Below are 19,018 nucleotides of genomic sequence, written 5' to 3'. Positions count from 1 at the left end.
GATACATGGCCATTTCTTCCCGCTCCGTTTCGCGTACCGCCACGCCTGTATCTAATCTAGACCTTCGGCAACAGGGGCATCCGGACCCCGGATTCCTTGCCTGCGCGGCTGCTGGGGCGGCGGGCCACCACCGCCGCCGCCGCCGCCGCCGCCGAATAGTCCGCTCATCATGTCCATGAGGGGATTGCTTTGTCGCGGCTTCGCGATGCCAAAGTACATCTCGGCAATCATTTCCAGCGGTTCCGTCCACGCATCCGCCTCGTTGATCTGCGTGGCGTATTTGGAGACGAGGCCCTTGTAGACTTCTGGCGCGGCGCGCTGGATAGCGAGCAGCAGGAGGCCGAGGAAGTTGAGGAGCGGGAGGCTGGGGAAGATGCGAATGTCGGAGCTCGCGCTCGACACGTCCTGGACGCCGAGGCTGGGGTTGTCGCTGCTCAGGGCGCTGGTGAAGAGGCGGTAGCAGTTGTTGGCGGCCCGGACGTTGCCCACGAGCAGGTAGGGCAGGACGGCGCGCCCTGCAAAGTGCGGCGCGAGGTGGGCGTCGCCTTCTTTGTACCAAGTATACTCCATCTTGAATAGCACTTGGGGGGAATCTTTAGTTCCGAGAAGCAGGTGCCGCTCCGCCTCGTACGTGTCGTGCTCCTCGGCGTATATGGACCCTGCTACGTGGTGCAGCTCGGGGTCTCCGGCGGGATACTCGCCAAATTTTGATGACCATCTGCATTGGCAAGGAATGTCAGCTCAGCAGTCTACGACGGGGTGTTGCCCCAAGGCCAAGAGGACGTACGCGAGCATCTCTGTGATGAACTTCTTGCGCGTGGGCTCCTCGCCGTCAAACAGCCGCAGGCAGGTCAGCAATCGTCCCTTGGAGGCCGAGTCTGGGGCCAGCTCTGCCTGCTTGTACACGTCGACCATCATGGTGCACAGGTCGCCGCCGCTGCCGCCCTGGCCGGCTTTGAGGAGCGACTGCGCGACGCTGGACAGGATGTCGATGGCAGCGTCCCAGTTCTTGGTCTTGATATATCGAGAGGCAGCTACCCGGGTCTGCTGCTGGGCTTCGTAAAAGTCGCCATCTGTAATCTTTTGCTGCAGCCGGGCGACGATCTTGTCGACTTTGCTGGCCATGGCGGGCGACGGGGCAGAGAATCTGCTGCAAGGGGCGGGCAGGGGGCGGCGGTGCGTGCACAGCTCTGGGAGCTCACGGCGGAGGGCGGGAGACGAGAAGCGATTGGGATGATGGTGAAGCAGTCGTGGTGACGGAAAGCTGGAAAGTAGTGGAGGGGCCGGGCTGTGGGGCTGAGTGGCAGCGGGCTGTGATTAGTTACCCGGTACCTGAACTATTCTTTGGTTTTTTTTTTATTCTTTTCGATTTTTATCATGTGCTTGTGAAAAGAAATATAATAGAGTAAATACATTTTCGTAACTTATCACGCATTACGATACCTATTTATAGATGTATTCTTATACGGTGTTTCCATTAATATTTTACGATTATCTCATTTAAGTATAACCAGGTACACGGAGTTCACTGTTTGTATAAAAGTTTCCCCTTATCTATGCTAGTATAAATATAGGGATAGGTTACAGGATAAAACAAAACCCACAAAGTAAATACTTTGCGATAATACTAAAGACCAGCGGGACTTAAAAAATATCATGCAAAGATGAATCAACAGGCCTATTTGGTGATAGGTTTGGTGTTACGGGTGAATGTGGTACATTACAGTAGGCGGCTATATGAATCACTTCAGCCCTGAATTTGCTCATTGCATTGTGCGGTCATAGATTAGCTGGGAGATCGTCAGACTGAAGTCTAACTTCAATCCTACGGATGCCTATCTGAAGGTCGTGTGTTCGAGTCACACTGACCGCATACTTTTTTTTGCCATCACACGATGACTGCATAAAAACAAGCGGCCATTTTACCGGGCATAAAAACTAGTGAGAACATGGTTGCATAAGCAGTCAAAGTTTACTGCAGTCGACGATTCTGGCAGTAGTCCGGTGGCATGATGAGTTTGCCCACGTCTGAGGTTGATCTAAGCCCTAATTGGTCTAGAAATCCATCAATTACTACGTAGCAAGTGCACGGCGATGTGAACTCGAACCATGGAGCAAAAGACGGCACCTGGGACCAGTTGACTATTTTGGACAAGAGACAATTGCCAACTGTTTTGATTAATCTAATTTCAGCCACGATATGTACAACAGCCCGCGTCAGCCATCAAGATAATACTAGCACCATGGTCCGTTTAGCGTCTCTCCCGAGTCACTGGGTATATGAATTACTAAAACAAAAAAATAACAGCTCCAAAATGTCTCGATAACCGTCGCTCACTGTTTGGCCTCGGACTCTGCAGTAGCACGTCAGTACGCCCGACTCGTTGAACAGAATGATGCCCTTTCCAGAAACACATACCTATCCGCGTCCACGTGTGCCCTACGCTTTGTTCAAAGTCGGACAGACGATGGTCCCTCGTCGTGGTTCTCCTCTCGACCCCCGATTGACCGCTTGTGTGGCGGCTGAGAGAATCGGTGCCGTAGGTGGGATGCGAGCGCGTCATGTTGGGGAAGGCTCGCAGCATGATGAGGCGGATGGACGGGAGGCATGTGCAGATCATGCCGACATTGACCTCGATGGTGGACCAGTATACAATGTTCCACTGGTCCCAGGTCGGGTTGGTCGAGTTTGCCCACGAGACGAGCGAGCTCAGTCGCAGGATGGAAACGACGGTGACGCTGGCAGATTTTGATCAGTACGACATCAAAGACGCATGGCGGCGGCGTCCTACTTACAATGCTCCGAGGAGAAACATGATGGACACGCCGACCTTTTTTGTCCAGTGCAGCTTGAGCTTGGGGATCTGGCTCAGCGGGATGCTAATCATCCAAATGTCGAGGGCCACGCTGATGGCGGCGTTGGCCCAGCCAAAGGCGTTGATGTTGATGCACCTCCCCGTCGCGTGCGCCTCGACGTACTGGGTCCAGAAGTAGTCGATGGGGGTGCATTGGAAGATGGCCGTGACGACAAAGGTCGCGCCGTAGAGGGCGTTGGTGACGACGGTGGCCCAGAGCAGCCTCCGGATCGTCTTGCCCGGGAAGATGCGGACGTAGAAGAGCGACAGGCTGAGCTTGATGAGGGACAGCTCCGCGAGGTACAGCACCTCCATGATGTACAGCCACTCGGCAAACGAGGTCAGCTCGTGCGACGGAAGCGTCCAGGTGTCCTTGCCCAGGCCGTGGGCAGCCAGGCCCCGGACGTTGATGACGATGCACGAGATGCGGATCGCCAGCGTGACCAGGATGACCTTGTCGTCGGCCGCGAGGCCCACGTTTGCGGCGAAGAATTGCTTAAACACCAGCCGGATCACGACGAGCAGGACCGTGATTGTCCCCAGGGCAATGGACACGGCGACGTACTGGCCGGACCGGTCACGAACGGGGGCGTGGCACGCCGTGGCCGTGATGTTCTTGGCCGCTGGGCCGCGAGATGCGTCAGTACATGGAACAGAAGAGTTGGCGTTTCCAAGCAACGGCGCTTACAGAGGGCGTCGACCAACGACGTGCAGTCGCGGAGGATGCACTTTTCTGCCGCATCTTGAATGGGCGAGTTTGTACAGATGCACTGCACGTCTGTCACGGAGCAGGCAGAGCCCGGCACAATGGCCGTCAAACATTTGGCCTGCCCGTCCACACATGTCTAGTCAATATTTTGGTTCCGCTTCAAACGACTAAAACTCGGGGCTATACGGGGATAAAGGAGTCAACTGGTTCTTACCGCGCAGGGAGGAAGCTGCTCGAGAATCTCGGTGGCGGACGGATACGACTGTGCCAGGGCAAACGCGGATAGCCAAGCCAGCAGAAACGCCGCGCTGATGGGGAACCGCATCGTCACTGTTCCATACATGTACTCATCTTGGAGCTGCCTGGGACGTTGTGGTCGGGTCGCGCAAAGCCTTGAAGACGTTCCTTTTAAGACGGAAACGCCGCGAGCCGTCACCGTGAAGTTGGGATCGTGGGCACAGCGCAGAGGGAGGCAAATCGGGGATGCGGCGGCAAGGAACGAGCCCAAGGAAGCTATGGGAAAGGAACAGCCGGGACTATCGGGCATGGAAATAGTTACTCCATACATGTACGGAAAAAGCAAATCGAGCCGCATGTGAAGTTGTGGGGAAATCGAGATTATACGGCTGAGGGATTCACCACCCACGGCTCAAGCAAGCCCTCTGCAGCGCCGGTCCATGGTCACCGGTCCAATGGGGGTTCGGGTTGCCATGGTACGGCTCAAAAGTGTCTCGCGCCTCCGAATTTCTTCACCGGAGGGAGGGTAAATGGCTTGCGTGGCGGCGGCTCAAACGAACCAGACATGTCGCCAACCCCCGGCGAGGAGGCGTGGCACGAAGGACGAGCTGCATGCACAAGCGTGGCGTGGATAGGGTTTTGTACATAGTTGCATACACATACATGTACGTACGGAGTAGGGCATAAGGTTTTGGGAGTCTTCAAGGCCAGACCTCTGGAGTCGACGAGTCCAAACCGCCACCGCTGCTCCGGGTGACCAGCAGATTTGACCGGACCCTTTCCGTCGAGCTTCCCCGCGTGGCTTGCACCAGACTCGACTTGACTGGAGGTTACATATGTTGTAGTCGCCGCTTTGCCCCGGCGCTGTTTATGGTAACTGGCTGCGTGTCACGCAAGACATGGAGTCGAAACGGCAACGACAACCTGTCATCGAACCAGCTCCGCCATACGGAGTACTCCGTACCCAACATTGAACGTCAACCCGCAACGGGGTGACCTGTCATTTCCACAGTTTCCAGGAGAATGGACGGGCTTCCGTCCGCATGACTCGCGCCTCTGCAGCCGTCGAGATTTTTCTGTGGTTCGCGGCTGCGCAACCCCTGTGCCTCGACCGGCCTGCCGTCACAATTCGGGAACTAGTCTCTTCGCTGCGCATCGGACCACGGCCGCAACAGGCAAAGCCTTCCAATTGTTTGATGCGAACAGGAGCGCTGTCTGGTTCGCCGACTGGTATGCGGACCATTGTGGTCTCTTGTGAGACACAGCTTGTGCGCACTCGAAGCTGCCTAGCGAACCTGTGAGACCCGAGCTTGGCTTCCAGCATTTACAAGCCGGGTCTGTGGCGTTGACGACATACTACCACGGACCGTACTCCAGTCCGTAACGTCACCAGAAACCAGACGCGGGACCGGCCGAGAAAGCGTCAATGCCGCTGTCTGCCAAGCCCTTTTGCGCACGGTCTGGTCAGGGTTTTTTTTGGCTTGACGTGTTGAGGAGACGGGTGGCCTCTACAATGCCGGCTATCCACAGTAGATTGAGGCTTGTGTCTTTTGAAATTGAACCCACTGCTGTCTTGAGACCTTGAAATGTGCATTTTCCAACTAGTATGGCCCTCGGGACGAATGACTTGACAAACGGACCAGTGCAAGTATTGTGAACCTTTTCCGTCGAGAGCCCCCAGTGCCAGTTGGACGTGATTGTCTCCAGATTCGTCTAGCAAGGTCTAATTCCTGGATTCTCAAAACGGCTAGTGCCGTGTGATACGACAAGGCTATATGGTGTCTTGGCTTTGCCGTGAGGATGCATTCCAGAAGCATATATCCAACACCAAGACCTCTGTCTGAGACTAGTAATACAACGGAACCATGGGGTGGCTGTCTACCGACTTCTAAATTCGTCGGAAATGACAATGGGTTGCTGCCGTGGCTGATCTGGCATGATCCATGCAATGCTACTGTACATGGACATGGGGCCTGGTGAGTTTTCCATGATTCTTACTGCGCGAGGCACATCAAGTGCCAGTGGCTTGCGCAGGGACGGCGGCTGAAATATCAACACACTCGAGGTCCATTCGACGTGGCGTACATGTGACTGGCACGGACAACTGATACGAACCCGAGTAAAGGTCTTGATGTCTAAGCGGGTAAAAGAAAATTTCCCGTGTCTACCGGCATTAAGATAGACATACAAGGCTGGATCGGCATGGGGGCGAGAATTGGGCATGGACCACGATGGCGTCCAGTCGGTGCGTCGGAACATCTTTTGTCATCCTGATGAAGAGAATCTGGCGGAAAAGTCGGCAATTTGCTCGTTGTGATAAGAGGCAAAAAGCAGTTAACCAGATCAGCCTTGCCTGGGATGAACCTAGTCAGAAATGGAGCAAGGTAGATGCGCACCAAGATCTCATTCCATGACCGTGGTGGATTCCGCCTGAAGGGAATTCCTGGACAGTAAAGGATTCTCAGCTGCAAAGTGCTGGGTCTGTAGACTTCCATCACGATTGGCAGCTATGGATTAATTTGTCCAATGGATTGGCCCTTAATTGAATCCATCTGGCTGCGCGACCGGGGCCTGTATCACAGTTCAACGTCCATGACGTTGATGCATTCCCTCCGCGTCTGCAAGTTCGTGCACCGGTTTCTGCCACTCAGCCGCCAGTGTATGGCAACGGCAATGAAAATAAAAATGATGCAAATGGAACAAAAGGAATAAAGCGAGGATGAAACGGATTGCAATGTTATTTCTCCTTCTTGTCCTGGCATGATGAAACCATCACTTCTTTTCGTCCCTAAGCGCAAGGACACAACTCCAGCAACAATGTCACAAGTGTCGAGTAATATGCCGTTACGCAGGTCCGTTCCCTTCATGGGTAATGCCAAGGATATCACGGAGTTGATCATCCGACAGTGGTACGAAGACGTTGTCAACAAACGGCCTAACGTTGGACTGGGCCGTGTTCTCATTTTGACACCTTACCTGCCGCAGAAGCACCTCATTCAACACTATGTTGGCGTCACGTATGGTGAATCTGAACAGCCGATCCTGTGGCCATTCCGCTGGTGCCGGCAGTATGAGTTTTCAAGCTACCACTTATGTTGAACTACAGTGGGAGTTAAAAGGGATTCAAGCAATCGGGTACCCGTTGATCGCGCTTGATAGTATAACATGCTACTATTAGTGTATACTGTATCGGAAAAAATATTCTACCAAGACTGTAGTTTCGCGATGATTTCAACAGGAAGAAGGGGGGATAGTTTCGAGCAGCACCTACTTGCCCTAGCAGGCAATAGCAAGTCAATGGCCACCAATGGTAGTGCAGTTGCGACAATCCCAATATCTACGCCAGAAGGGCTACCAACTAGACGAGCAATTGGCCGGCAAGAGACTACAAGAACTGGACAACCACTCGCCCCTTAGAGCTGCAAGAAGGAAACTTACAAAGAGCACGATGAGAAAGCGAAGCCCTGGTCCAGAGGCGATGGGAAACTATGGCAGCGTCAGCAAAGTCAGCCAAGGCGCTCTCGTCGTGAATGCCGACAGGCAGCTTCCAGTGATGGCATATTAATCATCTCAGGCAAATTCTGACGCGTCACCTTGGTTCGACGGCAAACTCGAGGCGGTTTTTACTCTGCAAAAACGGAAAACGCGCAGAAGATCAAGCAAACGAGAATAACAATACGCTAAGCAAACTGCCAAGAACGAGTGTGTGGCGCAAAATAAGCATCGAAATGAGCGTCCGACCATGACCTACGCCTCCGTACTGCCCTTCCAGAAATGAAATCGGTCATCGTATCGCTAGCCTTTTCTTGCAAAACTTGCCAAGCTCGAAATCCTTCAAGTTCTGCCCCTCCATAAAACCATGGAAATAAGCCGTGCCCACAAACATGTACGATCCGTCCTCGCGCGGGCGCAACACCGCGGCTTCGCGTAGTCCAAAAAGAACAAAGATGGCGTCTCCCGGCTTTGATATGACGGGGCCAAGGCCGAGAAACCTAGCCTTGGACAATAGCAGACTGCGGCCCAGCGTCTGGCTGCAGGCCTGCTTCAAGATATTCACCTCGTCTAGGGGTCTGTCTACAAGGGCCTCTTTCGCTGGCTGCTCAGCCTGGCATGCCGCGCCGACCGTGTTGCCCGACGGGGCGAGGCCAATATGGCGGGACGCGACGGACAACAACTTGGGCGCTGAGGGGTTAGCGGCAGCGCCAGGGCTCGATGGTGACATGGACGGCTCGCTGGGGTTGATCTCCTCGTCTGCATACCGAACCTGATGGCGGATCCAGCCGTTGCTGGTGCTCAATTGCCCGGCTATCAGTGTCTCGTAAACAATCCTCTGCACAGAGCGACGTAGTGCTTCTGGTGTGGCCGAGTCGGGGATTGCTCTGGCAGCCTGTAGCGGTCCGCCCGAGGCCAAGTCGTCGACGATGCGCTCCAAGTCCCAGGTCCATGCCAAGTCTCTGCCGGTCTGAGTTGTGCGTCGCTGCAATGGTTCCTCGGTGTCCTGTACCTTGGCATCCTGCAGAGTGTCGATTTCGTACCCATCGACATGGAGGGTCCGGAAATCGTCCGAGAAGGAAATCGGAGTGGCGGGCGTCCATTTGAATGTGGGAGGAGGTGGCCAGTGCTTGTAAAACCTCCATGTCTCTGGGCCCCGGGCCAGGTTAGCAACCCAGGACGGGTACTCTCCTGGGTCGTCGAGGTGGTCTACGAAGCTTAGAACCTCTAGGTCCTGATGCTCGTCAATGTCGGAGGCCAGAGCGGCGGCGAAAACCTCAGCGACGGGCGCGGAATAGTCGGGTCTCAGCCTCGCTCTGGTGAACTCATTGGTCATTCCCAGCAGAGAGTAGATCTTGTCTCGAAGATCCGCACAGTTTCGACGCCGATGGTCGAGGAGGCGGAGGAAGTCGACAGAACCCTTGACCGCAAAGTCATGCTTGATGTAGAGCATGCTCCATGCTCGGTCCCTGGCGCACGATACGCGGAGAGGGTGAGGATACTGTGTGATGGGCATCTTGCAGTGTGCCAACAGCGAAATACTGAGCGCCAGGACGGGCCATGATATCGTCGTGCTTCCGCAGCGGAACTCGGCTGTCCGGGCAGCGACCAACTCCTGGACGATCCAGGCTCGAGTCCACCAGGGCCGCATGAACAGTTGCGCCACGGCTTCCCAGTCGTCGTTGAAAGCCGGCTCCAGATAATCGCCGAGACCGCGCAGGAAATCTTTTTCCACGTACCGCTGGGGGTCGAGACTCTCTTCCGGAACGATGCCGGCCTGTTCTAGTCGGGCACAGACGTGCTTTAGGAATGTGATGGCTCTGTCGCTCTCGCTGGAAGCCTCCCCTAGCCAGAGAATGACCCTGTCAGCGTTTGCGTAAATGGTTTGCATGTGCCGGACCTGGTCGTTCTTCTCGGGTATATACATCTGATTAATGCAGATGGCGTCTACCCATAGCGTGAGCGTGGCGCTGCTGTCCCTGAGGCCGCGGAGGGCTATCTCCAGATTTCTGGTGATGGTGTGCCTCGCGTTGTTCACCATGATGTCGCTCGTGACGCTTGGGTCGCCCCAAGCATATGAGAGGCCTGCATATTTGCACTGGGACCCCTCGTCCTGGCGCACATGGCGCAGGGTACAGCGTAAAGGATCGTCGCGCTGCCCTGGGTGGACATCCAAGATACGGAATGTATGAGGCACGTCCATGTCGAGGTGGAAATAAACGAAAGTCGAGACATCGAGCGACTCCATTCTGGCCCCAGCGAAGATGTGCTCCACTTATAACCGTCCGCGATTAGTAAGGAGAAACGGTCGACTTTCCAATACATACACACCCGGAGTGGAAGCAGATCAAGATAAAATGAACTTAACCACCAGACGGGCTGACGATTGACGTCCAACAAAGGGAAGCGGGCAGGGTAGATGCTCATCTTTTAAAGGCACAGCGTCAGTGCTTGAATGGATGAGTTATATTTTCGATAAAGCTGAATGAATGGCGCAACCCCGCAGCCTGCATGTGTGATCACTGATTGCTGGCTTACCTTCTTACATTTTGACTGGGCTTCTTAGACTTGACTATGCCTGTCAGTGTCCTTTCTGATCAGGTGACCAGCTGAGACCGGGGCATCTGCAGGATTATAACAAGGCGTGGTTGGAAGCCACACCATTGTAACTTGATGCGTTCTTTTTCCGTGTCAAGTGTTATTGCGTACAGTCTTTCCATGTAGCTCTATACGGCTGACACTTGGGATATTTATAGGTATGTCTTGCTGTGGTTTTGACGCTGATAACTTTATTACCATAATAAAACAACACTTGAAATAGTGCCAAACTACCAAGGCATCTACTGTAAGCCTTTGGGCCAAAGTTCTAAAGGGGAGACATACATGTACACACGGACCGTTGAAGCCGTCTCCCCAGCCTGCCTAAGCTGACATGCACTGCTGACCTACTTGACGATTCTGCTTGAGCTGAAGCCTTGGTGGTTGGCCTGAAGCGATTCGTCCTACATATATGCCACCTGGCACCACTCAGCCGTACTCACCCATGTAGTCAGCTCTTTCCACTCGGGAATTACATTGCCTGAAGCTGCTCTGCACGAGCGATGCTGAATCATTAGCTGCCACTGCCAGTCCAAATCCCACGACTCAATAGATTGTCTTGAAACGCAATGCCCTATTATTTTTGTCTCTGTCCCTGCCACTACTGCTCATCAATAAAACATGCAGTAAACGCTACTCATTTCACTCGGTGTTAGTACGTCCTTAGCATTGCGACCTCGTCTTCGCTTATCTCTTCTCGCATCCCATGCAATCCGACATGCGCCCGACACAACTCAACCACAGGACTTGAAGAAGCCCGAGCTCTGTGTCAAAGTCCATATAGTTCCCGTGGAGGAACAGATGCCCAAGGCTATCCTTAACAGTCCTCATTTTCCACACGGCGGCAGAGAGATCCTACAAGGCCTGCACGGCTGCACGAGACTCGCAGCGGCAGTAAATAACCGCACATGTGTAAGAAAGCATTCAAGAGACCTGGAGTCGCGCAAAGAAGTCTCTTGGAAGAAACGCTTGGATCCTTCGCGCAAGGCTGGGGTCGTTCCATGGGCGTCAAATAGTAAGCGCTCACTAGAGCCCGCCCGGACTTCTTCGTAGGCTTTAGAAAACCACTTGGCGTGTTTTACCCATAGAGGCGAAAGAAGAAACTGCTGACGTGGGCATTTTTAATAACACAGGCGCTATGATAACTTGTCTAAAAGAGATTAAACAAGAGCCGTATAAAAAGCTTTTTTCGTATTTCCGGTATAGTTATCTCGGTATATTTCAAAGGTAGAAAGGTTATACTAAACAATTTATAGTTCCTTTGATATAGAGACAAAATTTCATGGCATGCTTAAATGGCGGCTGGAGCCGAACAAACCAAAACTAGAGTCAACACCAACTTTAGAAGATGCCGAGAATCTGTTTATTATTAAATGGGGAATAACAAGTGCAACCGAGGATGATTATAGTAAGTCTTTATATACTACGCAGTAGTTTATTCTTAATTATGGAGGCCCGAATGCTAGGAAACAATAGATGGCTGACAGGGTCGAAAAGATTCATTAAGATTCAAGATATTTGGAAGGATTTATGCGACAAATATGGCTACCCCAAGGTAACTCAGGAAGTAAAACAGAAAGACGAGAAAAGAGCTTAATTGCTCAATGCTGATTTTTATTCCTCTAAATGTCAAAGGCTTTTAACATGGCCACCAGCGTTTTTAGCATATGCGCTCCCTTACGGGTTATGATCAGAATAAGACGAAATGAGGCCTATGCGAGCTACTTATCTAATATATATGCACCCCTGACATGATTTAGGGGAACGCAAACTCTACCACGAGTTATAATCTAGACGTCACAACTGCAAGTGGCCTAGCAACCTGCTCCACGGTTAGAACTTGATAAAAGCTTAACTTTATTACACGAAGCAATCACGGGCCAGTCAACAGCCTCAGATATTATTTTTCCTTTCATGTATACAATATAATTCTTACCCTTCTCGCATTCAGGAAAAACCTAGAACCTTTTAATGTTCTTTGAGACTATCTTTGAATCGAGTTATTACCACTCCAAGCCCCAGTATCAAGCTCATGTCACACAACCCCTGCTATTTTACAGGGAGTTCTCGATGTCACGCTGTTCGGAGTAATGCGAGTCATCCCGTCTCTGCTGAACATCTTGTTGCAGAACCTCAAGACACCAGACCCTAAAAGCAATACTAATCTGTAGAGGCACCCGCCCCAACTTGGCTCACTTTGTCTACATGCTCAGAGACCCTAACAGCGACGAGCTCGCCTTCAACTTTGGAGTCATTCTGGCTGTGTACGCCGCCTGGTATTACTGGCACCCTGATGCTATTTATTTGCACACAGATGCCCCAGACCCAGCCATCAGTCGAGGGCGAGATGGACTATGTGGAAAATGCAGCAAACTTATCTTGAGTATGCCGCGCCTTCAAGTAATGCGCGCCGCATCTCCGACGAGCGCTGGCAATAGGAAAGACGTAAAAATCATGGAGCACAAAATCAGACTTTGTCCGAGTCCAAGCAATTCGAGAGTTGGGTTGTACCAATATTGACTTTGATGTACATGCCCTACGAGACATGAAGGTGCGTCGTGAAAGCGGCTTCGGCGCTATTGCCGGGAGGGAGCATGCGGAACAAGTAATTTCTGGTACCTGTATGTCGAGAAAGGGTCAACCTCTTTGCGGACGAGCAATTAGTTACCAGACATGCCCTAGTGCTTACATGTCAATATATTATCTGACACAGGGCCATGGGGTACATAGCCACTGCATCATTCTGTCACCCAACGTCCAACACTCAAGTTGGACACACGCGCGCTCGCAACGCTTGTCATATCTACGGGTTCATAGACGCACAAAACGCGCAAGGAATCATGGCGCCCGTCTTCACGCCGCACTGGAAGAAAGACTCCGGCCCGTTGAGCCCGACGAATTGGATATTCTACGCCGTGAGCGAGATTCACGGCCACTACCATCCTCTCTCGGTCTGGTGCGAAGAAAATCCCAGCGAGCTACACGCCGGACGACAGGACGACTCGTGGCGTGGTCGTGGTCTTATTTCTTCCTACCTTCGCACCGTCTCCATTTTCTCGAATCCGAATCACCGGCGCGCGATTCAGAATGAGCTAAACATGGCCAAGTCATTCTATCAAAATCCAGAACATCTTCTTCAACCCACCTTCCAGTTGCCTCATCCGTCGAAAAGCCATCCGACGTCGACACAAGATGACCATGTTAGTGTCCAGGAGAGCAGAGATGACTCAGCACTATCCTTTCCCCTTTATATCAACGTGTCTTCTTCTTGGAGCTAGCAGCTATCTGCCTAGTTATCGCTACAACTTCTTTGCCAGTGGCAAGCAATGCCGCCAAGTCTGGCATATTTTGACCAAGAACTTCCCTATGGCATGGTCGTCATAGACATTACCGATCAGACTCGTGTAGGTTATGGCATTGTTGCCTTTGCCTCCTACGACATGTTGTGGTTAGAGAACGACCCAGAGCTGGATTGGGATGCTTGAGGGCCTGACTTTGGGCCGCAGAAGATGGAGCTTGAGGACGATAGACAGCGAGTGGCCCTCTCGGGTTCCGACTACATCATCAGGTTCGGGTACGAAGAGGCTGAAAACATGCAAAGATTCTACGTGACTTGTCCCGAACTACAACTTCTTGAAAAGGTGCCCGTGGTTGATGCATGTGTTTTCAATGGTACGCGCTCCATCTTCGCCTTCCTTTACATAACTACAACAAGCTCATTTGGCAGTAATCTGGCCAATTACACCCCGGACATTACATTCCGTGTTACCGATATATGGCCCTTCCGCGACCGAGGTGGACGGATCAATTGTCCATCTAGTAGAATCCGCCTTGAGGAGAGACGAAGTCGATGTGTCCCAATTCAGCCCCATTCGCAATCTTGACCATTTTCAAGAGACCCTTCGCTCAATACTACCGGAGATGCTGAGGCATTCCAGTGCATCGGGCGTGCTTGGCCAGCTACTTGGCCTCGCCTTTGATGGCTGCGAACACTTGGACATGGTCGACTTCAAGAGCTTATCAGCCGAGGCTGTTGACGCAGCCCTCTCAACCAAGGAACTGAGCGGGGTCAAGGAGATCAGTCTTTCTGCCGAGATGCTCAATGAAACTGGTACTAGTAACAGCACACCTACTGATCTCGCAGATACGGCGCAATGCTCGAATATTGAGAATATCTACGTCATGTGCGAGCCAGAACTGGGGCGGGACCGCAGACTTGCTAAACAACGACAAAGCGTTGATTATTTAGCCAAGTTACTGAGCAAGATGGAGGAGATTTCAGGCTCAGTCTTCCTATCTGCAATGTATTCGGCCGCTATATGCAAGACATTATGGTTTCCAGAGCACTATCAACCGTCGTACAACCGCCTAACGTCTTTTACCGCACACAGCTCAATTCCACGACCCGGCAACATATGGCTTTGGGCATTTTAGGATGGACCACATGCTTCTTGGCCCAGAGTCCTTTGTGGCCAGATTTCTGAGCTGGCTGCGTCATCCTGACTTCCACATGGCCGGCATGGCATGTGGACCAGACACGCTGGCCGACTCGTCTCAACTCGACGTCCGTCCTCTGCCCATTGGTGGTTGTGCTCACCAACAACGCTTTCTAGAGGCAGCAGATATAATACTTGCCAGAGGTTGGACTGTCCTTGTATCCAAGCGCACCTTGACAAACTACCTGGTTGCCGAGACAATATGTACGGAAGCCGTGAAAACTTCCCCGAGGATTGTCAGTGGATGGAGTATGAATTTGTGCGATCGGGTAGTGACGTCCAAGACGGAAAGCTGCAGGTAGTAGGAGTAAGAGAATTCTTGGAGATTATGGCCGCAGAGGTGGATTTGGACCTTGTAGAAAGGGAGTTGGTGCAAACGGCGTCCTGGATAGAGACATGGGAGGAGCAGGCAACGTTATTGCCGGGTATGGAGGCTTTAAGGTTGCTAGACGTGGATGATGAGCAAGACAATCTTTTCCGTGCATTTCTACGTAGCACCGTAGTAACAGACACCAGGGACTGCCCGGAGACGGATTCCTGACTTTGACGACCGACACTTTGGGCCAAAAAGCGGCCTTTAAACGAGGCAGCAATGGGAATAGCGTTGCGAAACCAACTTTGAGCAGTGGTTGTCAAGGGTGTCACTGTGAAGAACAGCCGGCTATCAGACATGGGAAGGCTGACCGGCTTGTAAATACATGGGTCAGACGAGAGGTCAGAATGGCAAAGAGAGGTGACGATTCGGAGTGCTGATCAAGGTACTTCAGTCATGTGAATATTTCGAATAAAGTAATACGTTATGCGTTCCTGAATACTTAGTCACGGTTAACTTAAAGAGCACCCATTTTCTATACATTTTTGCGTTTAGTCCCATGCACACGCCAGATGGCTGGAATATGTTAACTTGGCGGTTGGTCTCCGCAGCGTCGCTGTATGCCGCGTGTCTGACCCAGAAACTCAAAACATCTATTTGCTAATAATATCCATAGCATCTACCTTGAAATAAATATGTATTTACTCTTATATTCCTGGCTCGTTGCTGGCTCAGGGCCCTAGAGTGAGTAGCCGCTCGGTCGGGCGCGACACCCTTGGCCCCGATTAGATGTACTAGATTCTTAATAATGCCTATCTAGAAACGACCGTTGACACGTGGGCCTACTCTATAGTTGAATATAGTAGCTGGACCCTTTAAGAAATTAAAAGAAGGATTTTTTGTGTTTTAAGTATATATTCAACTTGAAAGATAAGAAAAGCTACAAGTAAATATAAAGTGTTTTTTGTTAGTAGCTAGTATTACAAAGAAGGTAATAGTAAGACAGCTACTATTCTATTAATTTTCGGTTATTTCGCTCTGTAGTCAAATAAAATTACAGGCATGATACAAGTATCGTGCAAGCGTAAAATCTAAAATAGTATTGGGCTGTACTAGGCCAAGGACAGTAAAAGACTAGAAAAGTAGACCGTCTACGCATCGTGACGCGTCAGACGTACCAGCTACTATTCTATCACCTCTAGTAAAGCAGTTCAAAGGGACATGTGCATGAAGCTGCGTTAATCGGTTCAACTCTCCACAGTGTATAGCATATTGTCGTTTCTCATAAGCTTACAAAACTTCGGCCTGACCCTTATGCCCTACATCTCTGATGGTAGCCCTCGCGTCACCGCGTGACAATCAAAGGCGATGAAATGCTTCAGCGAAGCACGCAGCGGTACAAAGACTGCGGTTGCCCCAAATAAGCGACTCCATCGCGACAGCATGTTCACGTACATTCATGGGGTCTTGCCACCATGCACATATGCCGCAATACTCTACAACAGCCCTTGTGCTGTGCCCCTTGTCCCTCTTTCATTGACCATGACGACCGATGCCTGGACTGCTTTGGCCAGTTCTGTTCGCGGGTACATGGGCCTGCTCTTTGCACACACAGCCACATTTACAAGACTAGCCGTGAGGCGCCAGACATCAAGATGCATCAATATCGGCGCGTGATTGTATCCGCAACTCGCAGCGTCATTTGGCCCAAGGTCGGGAAACGTGAGCTCCGCATCGCCGAAATCGTAGCCTCTGTCGCCGGATGTTTCTGGCGTGCTATTGGGAACGCTGATTTCAACATGGTCGACGTTTATCATTCGTGCCCCGAGTGCCTGAAGTCGTGACTGAACATCCACGGCTGTCAGGTAGTCTCCGGCGTCGTCCTGATCAGTGCAAGATATGCCTGCCGCAAGATACAGTCGATGCCCCTCGGGTCCCAGAATCGCCTGCAACCTAGTGATGATTTGGTCTCGCGTGTACGAGCGCAGCGCCACTTGAAAAATACGCTCAATGTCCCCGTCTGGCACCGGACGCTGACCCTTAAGAGCGAGGCACGCTTGAGAAACCGTTTCCTTGATGAGATGCAGACAGAACGACCCCAGTGGTTGCCGCTGCACATGATGCGAAAACTCGTCGTCAAGGCTGTCTGTGTCGGCCTTGTCCTGGTCCGTCGTGGGGAATTCGAGTTGCCATGAGGGGTGTAAGCATCGGCTCACTTGTGCAGCGCCGTGGGTAGAAGACGACGTCATCGTGTTGTCGAGTTGAAACTTGCGCCCTTGTTCGTGGCTTGCAAAGTCGGCATAAGGAAGTATCCCGATAGTAGATGCGAATTGAGCTGCCTGCATATCGATGGGTGGTTCAACAAGAGCAGAATGTCTTCCTTGTGTAGGCATTGCTGCTGGCGGTGTCGCTGCATCGTCTGCCGCGTGTAGAGTCTTGGTGAGGGTGAGAAGACGAGCCACCGAATGGTGGATGGATGTACCGAGCTCGGGATAGTGACGCAAGATACCTTCTTTACCGAGCAGCTCGTCTACAAAGTCGATGAAAACGTTGCTAGATTCCTGCACAATGCCCTCCAATGTCTGTATTCTGTGCCGTTCCGCAGCTTCCGCGACCTGTTTTCTTTGCCGAAACAGGCTCTGCGCTTGACGATTTCGATTTCGCTTGGTCTGCATCGTTGTGAGCACATTGAAAATGGAACCCGGTAAAGTACGTTGACATCCGGAGAGGCTAGTTCTGAGTGATGGGAGGCAACCGCCCCCAATACTGGCTTTTCGCAAGACTGAAACCGCTGCTTACCTGAAGTGCTTTCTCTCTATTTTGCTTCTCAGAGGTCGATTTCTCCCGGCGCGTCTTTCCCGTCTTCATAATGGCAGATTTCCCAGCTTGCAGGTGATGGCACAAGGGGATATGGATATATGCATGTAGAGTTGGGCAGGTTTTGGCGCTGTTGGGGAAGTCAGTAGTATTGACGCGTAGGGTCTCGGACTGAGTCATCAATATTACAAAGGAAATGAGGGGCAGTTTCAAAGTTCAGTCTGTTTCCCTCGGACAGTCCAGTCTTTGTTCCGCGGACTAAACTAACGCAGTTACCCTTGTCGACTTCAACTTGTAAAGGTCGAGTTTAAACATGCAACCGGGCAACGATCAGGGGGAACTACCAGTAGCCCCGCGCGTTGGAAAAGAATTCTTTTTACAAATATCTCATCTACAAGAGTGAACATGTCACACAAGACGATTGTTCGGACAGCCAGAGAAAGTGAGGCTCTCCCTTTCCTACGCCAAAGAGTGGAATCTTGCAAAAACTGAATACTTGTACTACTATCTGTTTAGCTGCCAGCGGCACATCAATTTCTGCCCCAAAGGCAACTTGATCCTAGTATTTAATTAAAGCCGAGACTCCTCTAGCGCCTTGAACGCTCCGAGGGAACTCAAAACAGGTACCATCGGGTTGAACCTGTCAGGGTACAGCTTCAACATGGCGTCGCGAACCTCTGTCCAGTCCCGGGGCGACTTGTCCATCACGTCTCCAAAATCGACCAAATACTTCTTGGTAGCAGCCAAGTGCCATACACCATCCATTTCCTCCGCCTGCTTGTGCCCGGCAACGACATAGGCAGGGTTTAATGCTTCCACCATCTCAATGGCCCGAATCCACTCGTCCCTCTTCGACTTTGTGTTGGCTTCGAAAAGCATCTGGTGCACCTGTCCGTAGACAACGTCGCCACACACGGCGAGCTTCAGATCCGGAACCCAAAGAATGGTAGAATCGTACGTGTCGGATTGTCCCACCTCAATGGCCTGGAAGCGCCAGCGGTCTTGCAGGAAAAACTCGTTGCTCGCCGGCAGCGGGTCGGTGAGCCTGTCGGGTTTGCGCAGCTGGCCTGGGAAAAAGGCCTCCCATGTGTCTGTCCATCTCGGCTCTGCGATGTCCTTTTCCATGTGGCGGAGAGTCGCCGCTGTAGATACGGGCTTTGCCTCTGGAAAGCGCTTGAGGAGCTGGGGGATGCCGATGAAGTGGTCGGCGTGGCCGTGGGTAATGTAAATGTATTCGAGCCTTCGTCCCGGCGCAATCTTGTCGATCCATGCAATTAGGTCCTCTGTCAGGGCATTTGTGTATGGTGTGTCCACAAGCACGGCCGCCTCGTCCGAGTACACCAACGTGCATGATGTTGGCGACCACGTGTGTCCTTTGGTTTTGGTAAAGATGTCGACAATAGGAATCGGCGGCGCGACGTATACGGCGCACCTTAGAATCGACATGATGAGTTGCTGAGGTTGATGCTGCTGAGTAAACGGTCTTTGAATGGCAGTAGAT

General features: G+C 51.9%; 6 protein-coding genes across 6 annotated transcripts; 1 reads left to right on the top strand and 5 right to left on the bottom strand.

Moving 5' to 3' along the window:
• Positions 1-51: 51 nt before the first annotated feature.
• Positions 52-1,125, bottom strand: MAA_07592 (protein family UPF0363; the record flags this gene model as incomplete). The annotated part of the gene is made up of 2 exons (XM_007825590.1): positions 52-718; positions 788-1,125. The coding sequence occupies 2 exons, from the start codon at positions 1,123-1,125 to the stop codon at positions 52-54; spliced, it is 1,005 nt and encodes a 334-aa protein (XP_007823781.1).
• A 1,209-nt stretch (positions 1,126-2,334) lies between these two features.
• On the bottom strand, positions 2,335-3,889 carry MAA_07591 (Extracellular membrane protein, CFEM domain protein; the record flags this gene model as incomplete). The annotated part of the gene is made up of 5 exons (XM_007825589.1): positions 2,335-2,354; positions 2,420-2,739; positions 2,797-3,478; positions 3,544-3,700; positions 3,779-3,889. The coding sequence occupies 5 exons, from the start codon at positions 3,887-3,889 to the stop codon at positions 2,335-2,337; spliced, it is 1,290 nt and encodes a 429-aa protein (XP_007823780.1).
• Positions 3,890-7,585: 3,696 nt separating this feature from the next.
• Positions 7,586-9,541, bottom strand: MAA_07590 (Heterokaryon incompatibility; the record flags this gene model as incomplete). The annotated part of the gene is made up of 1 exon (XM_007825588.2): positions 7,586-9,541. One exon carries the CDS (start codon positions 9,539-9,541, stop codon positions 7,586-7,588), a length of 1,956 nt encoding a protein of 651 aa, XP_007823779.2.
• A 3,190-nt stretch (positions 9,542-12,731) lies between these two features.
• Positions 12,732-14,325, top strand: MAA_07589 (uncharacterized protein; the record flags this gene model as incomplete). Its single annotated transcript, XM_007825587.2, has 4 exons — positions 12,732-13,091; positions 13,209-13,295; positions 13,398-13,563; positions 13,619-14,325. The coding sequence occupies 4 exons, from the start codon at positions 12,732-12,734 to the stop codon at positions 14,323-14,325; spliced, it is 1,320 nt and encodes a 439-aa protein (XP_007823778.2).
• Positions 14,326-16,196: 1,871 nt separating this feature from the next.
• MAA_07588 (uncharacterized protein) lies at positions 16,197-17,568 on the bottom strand (the record flags this gene model as incomplete). Its single annotated transcript, XM_007825586.2, has 2 exons — positions 16,197-17,369; positions 17,500-17,568. 2 exons carry the CDS (start codon positions 17,566-17,568, stop codon positions 16,197-16,199), a joined length of 1,242 nt encoding a protein of 413 aa, XP_007823777.2.
• A 519-nt stretch (positions 17,569-18,087) lies between these two features.
• On the bottom strand, positions 18,088-18,963 carry MAA_07587 (Beta-lactamase-like protein; the record flags this gene model as incomplete). Its single annotated transcript, XM_007825585.1, has 1 exon — positions 18,088-18,963. One exon carries the CDS (start codon positions 18,961-18,963, stop codon positions 18,088-18,090), a length of 876 nt encoding a protein of 291 aa, XP_007823776.1.
• Positions 18,964-19,018: the final 55 nt, after the last annotated feature.

Source organism: Metarhizium robertsii (assembly GCF_000187425.2).
Source record: "Metarhizium robertsii ARSEF 23 chromosome Unknown MAA_Scf_14, whole genome shotgun sequence".
Classification (NCBI taxonomy): Eukaryota; Fungi; Ascomycota; class Sordariomycetes; order Hypocreales; family Clavicipitaceae; genus Metarhizium; species Metarhizium robertsii.
Note: the sequence above shows the minus strand (reverse complement) of the source record. Positions and strands in the feature narration are given on the sequence as shown.